This window comes from Theobroma umbraticum, unplaced genomic scaffold, assembly GCF_002168275.2.
Source record: "Theobroma umbraticum cultivar Fairchild unplaced genomic scaffold, ASM216827v3 scaffold_51.0, whole genome shotgun sequence".
In the NCBI taxonomy this organism is placed as follows: domain Eukaryota; kingdom Viridiplantae; phylum Streptophyta; class Magnoliopsida; order Malvales; family Malvaceae; genus Theobroma; species Theobroma umbraticum.
In genome coordinates this window covers 4,514,660-4,524,389 of record NW_018397260.1, presented here as the reverse complement: position 1 = coordinate 4,524,389, position 9,730 = coordinate 4,514,660, and the positions used below count along the sequence as shown (strand labels likewise).

The 9,730-nt window shown below is 33.3% G+C and overlaps 2 protein-coding genes across 2 annotated transcripts in view; one reads left to right on the top strand and one right to left on the bottom strand.

The window, feature by feature from the left end:
• LOC110416674 (camphor resistance CrcB family protein) overlaps positions 1–4,398 on the top strand; it is a 6,521-nt gene extending 2,123 nt beyond the window's left edge. Inside the window, exons 2-7 of the mRNA XM_021428717.2 lie at positions 265–631; positions 1,013–1,087; positions 1,936–2,034; positions 2,565–2,757; positions 2,902–3,323; positions 3,686–4,398. Coding sequence (XP_021284392.1) covers positions 269–631; positions 1,013–1,087; positions 1,936–2,034; positions 2,565–2,757; positions 2,902–3,323; positions 3,686–3,904 — 1,371 coding nt within the window. The 5' untranslated portion in view covers positions 265–268 and the 3' untranslated portion in view covers positions 3,905–4,398. The remainder of the gene's footprint in view (positions 1–264; positions 632–1,012; positions 1,088–1,935; positions 2,035–2,564; positions 2,758–2,901; positions 3,324–3,685) is intronic.
• Positions 4,399–4,539: 141 nt separating this feature from the next.
• Positions 4,540–7,433, bottom strand: LOC110416889 (flavonol synthase/flavanone 3-hydroxylase-like). The gene is made up of 3 exons (XM_021429018.2): positions 6,913–7,433; positions 5,787–6,114; positions 4,540–5,038 (listed from the first exon to the last, which is right to left on the bottom strand). The coding sequence occupies exons 1-3, from the start codon at positions 7,371–7,373 to the stop codon at positions 4,826–4,828; spliced, it is 1,002 nt and encodes a 333-aa protein (XP_021284693.1). The 5' UTR covers positions 7,374–7,433; the 3' UTR covers positions 4,540–4,825.
• Positions 7,434–9,730: the final 2,297 nt, after the last annotated feature.

Below are 9,730 nucleotides of genomic sequence, written 5' to 3'. Positions count from 1 at the left end.
ATATATATATATATATATATATTTCTTATCTCTCAAACTCCATTTTTTAGTTTAACAAATATATACTTTCAAAAAAAGGTTTAACAAATATACTAATCTTTTATTGACGCTGCGAGTTTAATTAACCTAATCAGCACCATCATCAAGGGCTGCACCACTAGTGTTTCATGTTTTATTTTGGTTTATGAATAAACATCACAAGTTTGCTGTTGCTTCTTTTGAAGCTTGACCAAGAGGAATGAAATCTGATGTTTTTGACTGAAGGGTTATGGATCATGGTGCTAACAACTCTGAACCTGCACGAACTGGATCATTTAGTCGGACAAGCAGTCTTGGATCTTCATTAAGGAAGCGTTCTCTTAGTATATCAAGTGTTGTCTCTGTTCAAATTGATGATGGCATTCATTGTGAGACTGTTTCTGAGGCAGGAGATATTGGTGATCGGGCTCTTCAGAGCAATAGGCACAGTGTGAGTAGTAGTGTCCGCTTATCTGTTGATTGTGCAATGGAAAGTGGGGCAGTTATTCATCCAGCAGAATTAAATACAATCTCTCTTGTGTCACCTTTGCCAGAGGATATCACATTTCCTCTTCCAATTGATCCACTGAAGTGCTCTGAGGACAAAAAACAAGTAAGCTTTCAGCTAATTGTTTCTGCTTGGTGTGATTGTCAGTGATAGTTTTTTTTTTTTGAAAAGCATGATCATTTAATTTCCATAGAGGAGTTAGTTCCCCCTTTAAATTTACATCAGGGATTCATCAGGCGGGGTCAATAGGATATTGGTTAATATGCTTCCATTGAAAGCATAGGTCCCCAATATCCTTTGATTTACCACCTGTTCATCAATTTCAACCTAAAGCCTCACAACATGTCCAAAAACCACCCTACAAGAAGACAACACAAACAATTCCCCAATATCCTGATTATCAATGATAGTATTTATATCAAACCTCAATTACACTCTGATAATGCAAGTTAATTATAATTATGTGCTTCATGCTTCCTTGTGCAGGAAAAACTAGGACTACCTCTCACATTGGAGTATATATCGTGTCTTATCCATTTGGCTGTTTTTGGAATTCTTGGGGTAATATAATCAACCTTCGACTTCTTGAGTTAATTAGATTGGTGACAGGAAATTATGAAGTTGAATGGAAATTTTCCATTTTTTTTCTCATGTCTTAAATAGAATGCAATCTGCCATTCAATTTTTCTGAGAATTGTTGCTTCTTTCCTGAATTGTTCATTTGTCACTCGGCATTTGCTTCCAGATTGTGGGTGAATTGGCACAGGTTTCTGTATCAATTGGTTGAGTATTGTTATCAACAAGATTTTGATATATAATTTTTAGCCATGTCAGCAAATGGCTGCATCACAATACAATAAATATTGGTCTCCTCTGTTAATGTCAGCAATGTTACCAGCAAAACTAAATACAGTTATTTGGGTTGGATCCTGCTCTACCTTTTGATCTTTTTTGCTTTTCCATTTTGGTAAATCAACAGTCTTCAGTATATCTTTGGGATTGGAAGTTAGCATAACAGGGTTTGTTCTTGCAGCAATCTTGTGTGTGTCAGCATTATTTATATGCATACATGGAGGCACTGAGGGCTAGCAAAATGGCCAAATGGGAAAAAACAATAGCAGCCATTGCTTTATTGTACTTGTGAGGGTTAGCATTCTCAGTTTTGGTCCTTTGTTTAGTCTGAAAAGAGCCGCTGCAGTCATTCCTTGATTTTAATTTCTGATATTATGATCTTAATTTTTTAACCCTTCCTTTTATGAGAACTGCAGGTCAGGAGATAAATATGTGGATGGTATATATAGAATTTAAAGGAAACATATTATCTTTGTTGCAAATTCTAACTTTTGTTATACAAAACATAAGGAAGAATATGTTTTATTGGCAAAATTTTGGCTTTGATAATTTTGCAGGTTTTAACAAGATATTTGCTGGAAAGACTTTTTGGACCTAGTGTTGCGGGTGTGACCAGTGACCAGACCATTGTATTCCCCAACCTTCCTTCTAATATGGTCTCTCTCTCTTTCTCTTTCCACATGGATAATGTAGATGCTGAGAAAGCTGTGCATGCAAAAATACTTTCATTAGTGAGCACATATACAAATGGGTAAAAGCTTGGGCTTTATTGCAATGCCACAAGATTTGATTTGGTTCGTCTATGCTAATTGAGCAGTTTGTGCTTTGTAACATTGGCAATGATATATTGATGATATGTTAACATAGGAGCTACTCTCAGGAATGCTGCTATGAGGCGCATGCACTGGGCATGCTGCTTAAAGCTGTTTAACTTAATCAGTAGATTATGGATATTTGATTGGGAGTTATCTAAAATGATATAAAGGTAAACCAAGGAAGTTACAGTTGTGGACAACTGTTTCCAGCCATAGTTAGGAACATCTATATTTGAGATTTGGATGCCTGGGGTTTGCTTCTTGCACTCCCAGATAAACTTGCATATTCTTTGAATTTTTCTTTGTTTCACATACTATGAATATCTTCCAAGTTTTTGCTCTTTTGCAAACTGAATTGCATATACTTCCAGGTCGGTTCTTTCTTGATGGGATGGTGGGGTGTTGTTTTCAAAGGAGACATATCTCAGGTATCTGATATTTTGGCAATTGGATTGACTACTGGCTATTTGGGAAGCCTTACGACTTTCAGTGGCTGGAATCAGAAAATGCTTGATCTCAGTGTAAATGGCCTTTGGGTGCAAGCTGTGCTTGGGTTTCTCATAGGTAATGTGCTACATGTTGCTTATGAATAGCAAGGTCATTTGGTTTGCCTATCCAAAAACTAATGGGAAAGAAAAAGTCTTCTCTTGGCTCAAACAGTCTAGAAAAATTGAATCTTTTTTCTTTTTTCATTATCGTTTTTTGCAGGCTTGTTTCTTGCAGCTTACTCCATCATTTTTGGGATTGAGACAGCCAAGGGTTTCAGGTGGATTCTTAAAAGGCTGAACACAAGCACAAAAGAAGTCCCTAACATTAACAGTAATTGGAGGCTCAACAGCTGCAGACGTCAGTTGGCAGCAATGGTGGTGTTATTGTTAGTTCTAGGTGTTATATTGAGTGTGAGTGGAGCACTGCTCACAGAGGAATTTGGCAGTGGTAGCAGTGGAGCTCAGCTGTGGCTGGCTTGCTTAGTTGGACCCCTGGGAGTGTGGATCAGGTGGTTCTTAGCTCGACTTAATGGACGTGGATTAGGAAAGTCTGGGATTCTGAGATGGCTTCCATTTGGGACTTTGATTGCCAATGTTTCTGCTGCTTGTGTAATGGCAACACTGTCCACAGTGAAAAGGACGGTAAGATTTCATTGATTGGTTTCTGTCTGTACATTTTGATTCTCAATCTGCCAACCTTAGTCGTTTGCATCTGCATGCATACTCATTGGTGTAGGCTTCCATTTTAATGGCACATGGATGGCTCATTATCTAAATCATGTAATATTCTTATGCTGGCTCAAAGCATATCGTCATCTGCCAAATAATTATGCACCTATGCTTTTTACCTGACTATAGTAACATTCTTCTTTTTCAAGAAAATGTGAGCATGACATAAACTAATAAAGTAATAATTGTTTTCTTAGAATAATTGTTCTATGAGCGTGAAATGTAGTAACTGTTACTTAAAAAAATTGTGATGAGGTTAGAGTGGTGGGGTGCAGGTAAACACGACGAACTTCGACACTGTTTCAACAGGGATACAGTTAGGATTTCTGGGTTGTCTGAGTACAGTTTCTACTTTCATTGCTGAGTTCAATGCAATGAGAGAAAGCAAGCACACTTGGAGAGCTTATGCTTATGCCTTAATTACCACGGGGGTTTCATTTGGTTTTGGGATTCTGATTTACAATGTACCTGCTTGGACAAAAGGATTTACATAGAATTTGAGGCCAGCTATCAATGCTTCTACGGGCTGATTACACTTGGAGTCTTGGATGTCAGAGTTGATGCAAAGGGGAAATTTTCTTTGTTGGAACAAACGAACAACTGCCATGACAAGTTCTGGCTGTTCATCAGCATTGTCTCTTAAGCCTGATGCCATACTCAACTGGTACTACAGATCATGATATACATCAACGTTCTTTGCTTTAGGCCCGATACCTTGATTAGTACCACCGGAGTACATGTTATGTAGGCTCCATTGCTGCTCTGAAGCTCTGGCTTTATGAGTTTCTTACCAGATGGAGCCAGTTATCTCTCTTCTTTTTCTTTTTTTTGTTGGGAATATTCGTATATCCCTCTCTCAGTAGCCTTAAATCTGGTAAAGGAGGAGATGAAGAGGGTAAAAGCAAAGAAAAGAAATTGTTGATCAACTTTTCTTTTGTCCTTTTGTGGATTCAACCTGTGCCATTAACTAAACCAAATTCACCGACTACTGTCTATCAACCCCTCTTTTTTTGGCCAAAAATTACTGACTAATGAGTGCATTTTCTTTTCTTTTTCCTTAATATGTGAAAGTGAATGCACCTACCGCCACCCAAATTCAATTTTTTAATATAAATTATAAAACAGTATAAGAAGAAAAATATTATAAATAAAAAATTAAAAAAATTGACAATATTAACAATTGTTCTCGATTGTTTTCAAATGTAAAACCACATGAATTACATTACTAATTAATATTAAATTATAAGAATTTGATCACAATATTTATGTTATAGTAGTGAGAATAATTGGATACTTTGACGGAAGATAGAACTACGACAACTTATTCCAAACATAGAATGAAACTTAAACAAAATACTGCAATTATTTCCCTGCACTGCCCTGGAAGCTTCAGCCGCATTTGCTGTGAAAGATGCTTACTGGGGAATCTTATTGAGCTTGCAGTAACAGTATTCACTGTACTTCTTGGTTTTGTATTTGGGTGGATTTGCTTCATTAACGAGCTTAGGGTGAGGCCCTACTTCTAAGTCTGATGGTGGCTCCAAGAACACAGGCCATGAAATCCTTGTTTGCTCTTTGTTCACTGTGGTTCTGTGAAGTACACTCCTATACATGCCATTGCTCGCAATCTGCACAACCAAAGTAAAAAGCAAATTCAGTGGTCGGGGATGATTTTTAAGATTTGACTAGAATTATGCACTGTTTTTTTTTAAAATAATCACATTAATTAATTCTTAATAATATCTCATTTAAATTGTATGGACCAACCGTTTGGTGCAAGTATCAGCAATATGACTTAGTTGTAATGAATTTTTTTTTTTATTAAAGGGTGATTGACTTCTCTCCCTCCTGATTCTCGTGAGTAAGAAGTGGATTCGCCTGCCTCCTTTCTCCGTCCAAAGGCGGATCTACGTATTATTCTTTAATTATTATTATTGCCTCCTACCTTATAGTCTGTCTTTCACGTTCTATTGATGTGACATTCCCTTTTGTTTCTGTTCCATCAACAGTCTAAATAAATGCAATTACAATGAAACCAAATGCCATATAACTATTTTAACTTGTACATTATATTTGTCTAATAAACCACATGATTAAAATTATTGACTTAATAGGATCTCACACTATCTCAAGGCAGCAATTTTTTAATTATTTAAATCATATTTTCATTAAAAAATTTTAAAAAATTATGTAAAAAATATTATTTAATTAGTTATGCCTTCTCCATAAATTCTTTTTGACTAATCATAAGAATTCTAAATCCGTTATAATTAATATAAAAATTTATCCATATATGCTTGTACACGGGGAAGACACATCTATGTATGTATGTATTATGAATTGAAAGAGTAAGGTTGAAAAATTACTAAAACATACCTCGACTTGATCACCAATGTGAATAATGAGGGCGTTAGGGATGTATTTGACATCATACCAATGGCCATCTCTATTAGCTTGGAGGCCCTGCACGTCATTGGGAACCAGTATGGTGAGGGAGGACATGTCGGTGTGAGACGGCACTCCGAGAGCCAGGTCGGGCCGTGGGCACGGCGGATAGTAGTTGATCTTGAGAAGGTAGACCAAGTTCTCACCGCCCACGGCCTCCTTCAACTCATGCCCTTCCAGCCCTAAGCCTACTGAAAGGCATCCAAACAGCTTGTCTACCACCCCATGCATGTGCTTTGTGTATTCTTCGTTTGCCTCTCTGCCATTAATAGAGGAGCCAGAAAATGTAAAGATCCCATATATGCCATTTGTTTATACACAAAGAACGGTTTATGATGTTGATATTGAAATTTAAAATTGAACCCTTTTTTTTAAATTTTAATTAATAAATTGCATTAAAAATTCTTTTTTAGAAGAAAACAAAAGAAATAGGAAAAAAAAAAGGATAAGAATCATGTCATTTCGTTTTCTACATAGTTATCTTGTCTACCATCATCCAGCAGAGCAACTATTTCCCATGCACTGAGATTAGACCTCATTGTTTTGTTTTTTTTTTTTAACAATTAGTGGAGAATAAAAAACATATTGTTAAAATTAGTTTTTTATTAAATATTTAATTTATTAATCTGTACATAATTTTTTTAAACAAAATAAGATTTGAATTTCATTTTAGTTGATACATAATCTCTTTATTTAAAAAATAAGAATAAAATTTAAAAATATTTTTTTAAATAAAAAATACTTACTACAAATAATATGTATATAAAATCTGCTTGAATTAATAGAAAATATTGATAAGAAAGTTGTTGGACAAAGAAATGAAATATACTATAATCTACATTCATGGATTTCATTGTCTTATCTAATTAGTCGGTCCCTACTGTGCCGTTCAAGTCCCTAGCAAAATTGATTGCCCTGCGGAGATAAAGTTATTAAATGCCAAAAATAGTCAGGAAAGAAAACGGAAATGCCAAAGGGAAACGAAAGAAAAGAAACTATATGTTTAATAATATAACGCCATGCATGCGCAAAGGAAGATACATGTGGATTACCAGACCTGTAAGAAGGCGGATTTTTAGGCCAAAACTGATAGTTAATTTCACGAGGAGGCCATATCCTATGGAACAGATGATCAACCCAAGCTTTCTTCCCTTGCAGTTCTTTTTGAAGCTGAGTTCCATACCCTTCGATGCTTTGAGATCCAGGAGGCTTGGCGTAAAGCTCCTTTTCTTCTTGCGGGAGCTCAAAAAAACCCTTGCCAACCTCTTGCAGCTTCCTTATGACCTCATCAGGGATGCCATGATTCACAACCTGGAATATTCCCCAATTACGGCTCGCGTCTATAATGGCTTCGAGCATCTTTTTTTCATCAGGGTCGCTGAGATCGATGACCGGGACGTCCAGCACGGTCCCCGGAACCGTTGTGAGCCCTGGCTGCTCATTCGTCGACCTAATGAACTCTTCCGGGATTGTTTCTGTGGAAAAATTAGCAATGCCTTGCACTCTCTCCCCCTCCATTTTCTTTCTTCCCTTGTGTTTTTTTGCTCTCTCTCCCCCTGCTCTAATTTTGCCAGATGTTTAAACAGTTCGATCAATTTGCGTCGTTCGCTATTTATAGGAGTTGAGATAGGACGGGACAAAACCTACTGTTACGCCATAAAGATATAGAATTAGTGGCTTTAATTAATTTGTTTTGCTGGTGGTCCTTGAATTAAATCTATCTCCGGTTTTTTTTTTTTTATGATTTTCATGTTATTTTAGGGTAAACCCACGCCCCAATTAAGATTGCCCTTCATTTTATATAAGACTATTAACCAGCCGATTACATCTCAAAAGTTTAAACAGAAGCTCTTCTTTTCCCTCAGAAGTTTTAACTCACGACTGCCTTATTGGATATTTTTAACAATAATAGTGTGAGATATTATTTCATATGAAAAAAAATTAAAATATATGATTGTAGCAAATGTTATTTTAAAAATTAAAATATTTTTAAAGAAAAATGATATAACTTTATTACAATTACACTACATTAAAAAAGTGTTAAAAAAAATTTAAAGCTTAATTATGATAAGAAGTTGATCAATTGCAATTGCAAGAGTGATTGATTGTAAGGGCGGAGCTTAATAGGATTATGGAGACCGTGGTCCCTAAAAAATTTAAAATTTTTTTTATATATATTTTTTAATACTCTTCAAAATAATTTTTTGTTTAATAATTAATATAAATATTTTTATTTATTATATATTGTTTTCTTTTCTCTTTTTCTTTATTATTCTTATTATTAGTTTATGTTTTTCATTCTTATTCTATTTGCTCATGTGTTCATAGTTTCTATAAATTTTTCTTTTCTAAATTTCTATGAACCATTATTCATGTTCTTTTTCTTCTTTTTTTTTGTTATGTCAGTTTTGTCTTTTACTTGTTATATTCTTCTTTTTCTGTTTTGTGGATTTTATTTTTTATAATTTTAATCTTTAAAAATTAAAAAATTATTATGTAATTTTCAAATATAAATTATAGTATTGTGCGATTAGCTATTACTTAAAATTTCATTAATATATCATTTTTTATTAATCCTAATTGATAGATTAATTTCTCTTGTTTTGACTTTTTCAGTTTTTATAGTAACTATAGTGAGAATTTTTTCAGCAATGAAAATTATGAAACTAAGACTTCAAAACAAAATGTATAATTTGTAAATAATTTTGTTTTTTATATTGAAATACACATTACTAGCCTTTTTAGTATAGAGTTAATAATTGATGAATTAGAATTCAGGAAATATTGTCGAGCATAATTTTTTCTAAAACATTATTATAGGTTTTTTTCTTTTATTATTCCTTTCGATTTCCTTGTTATATAACATTATTATCTATTATGAATCTTTTGATTATTGGTTAAGTTCAATATATTAGTTTTGAAAATTTTTAGCTCTTATTTCTCTTTGTCATTAGCCCCTTAACAAAATTTGGCTAGTTTCGCCCTGATTGATTGCCTAATGTATGCAATGACGTATACAAGGTTAATATAACATACAAATGATGTATATTATCGTAAGAAAATGATGAGTAATTTACTCTTAATAGGTCCATAATATAATTTTGTTATAGTGTTATAGTTACAATGGCACTTTTGATAGGATTTATTTATGTGAGTGTAGAGTGTGACTGTTTATAAGAGCTTGACTCTAATAACATTCATAAAAAGAGGATATAGACACGTGGTCATAAAAATGTCATTGGATATTATGCATTCATTAGATGTTGAAATCATTGTGTTAAATATGTTTGGTTAACTAAATGAAATAATTGGTTTAAAACATAGTCTAGCATGCAATTTTGATTAAATTTAACTTTTTTTTAAGTAAAGGTTCAATTAGAAAACACTTATATATATGTAATCGATTTTCAAGATTATAAAAAATTTGAATTAGTTTGAAAATTGTGAGAGATTGTTAGACAATTTTAATATTAATATGTGAGACACAATCTCATGTTGAAGAAAATGAAAGGAAGAAAATCCTTTGAATAGTTATGTTTGTTCAATCAGTTATATTCATTCAAATAATTATGTTTGTTCTTACACTTATGTTTATTTAAAAAGTTATGTATGTGCAAAGAGACATATAGTATAACTTCTATAAATTAATACTTGATAAATTAATAATTTTAATTAAATAATATTTTTAGTTGGTTCCAACGTGAGACCAATGTAGTAAATTAATAATTCATTAAATTTATAAGATAATACATTTAAAAAAATACATTGGTCTCATTGGATATATAAATTAATAATTTTCTTATACATTAAAATCATATATATATATATATGACTCAATTAGAAGATTTTTATAAAATATAACTCTAATATTACTT

Excerpts from the sequence above, each read along its gene's own strand:
- LOC110416889 (XM_021429018.2), bottom strand. The coding sequence starts at position 7,373 with ATGGAGGGGGAGAGAGTGCAAGGCATTGCTAATTTTTCCACAGAAACA. Across the intron at positions 6,115-6,912 it reads AAAAATCCGCCTTCTTACAG|AGAGGCAAACGAAGAATACA; the intron begins GTCTGGTAATCC and ends TATTAATGGCAG. Across the intron at positions 5,039-5,786 it reads ACATTGGTGATCAAGTCGAG|ATTGCGAGCAATGGCATGTA; the intron begins GTATGTTTTAGT and ends TTGGTTGTGCAG.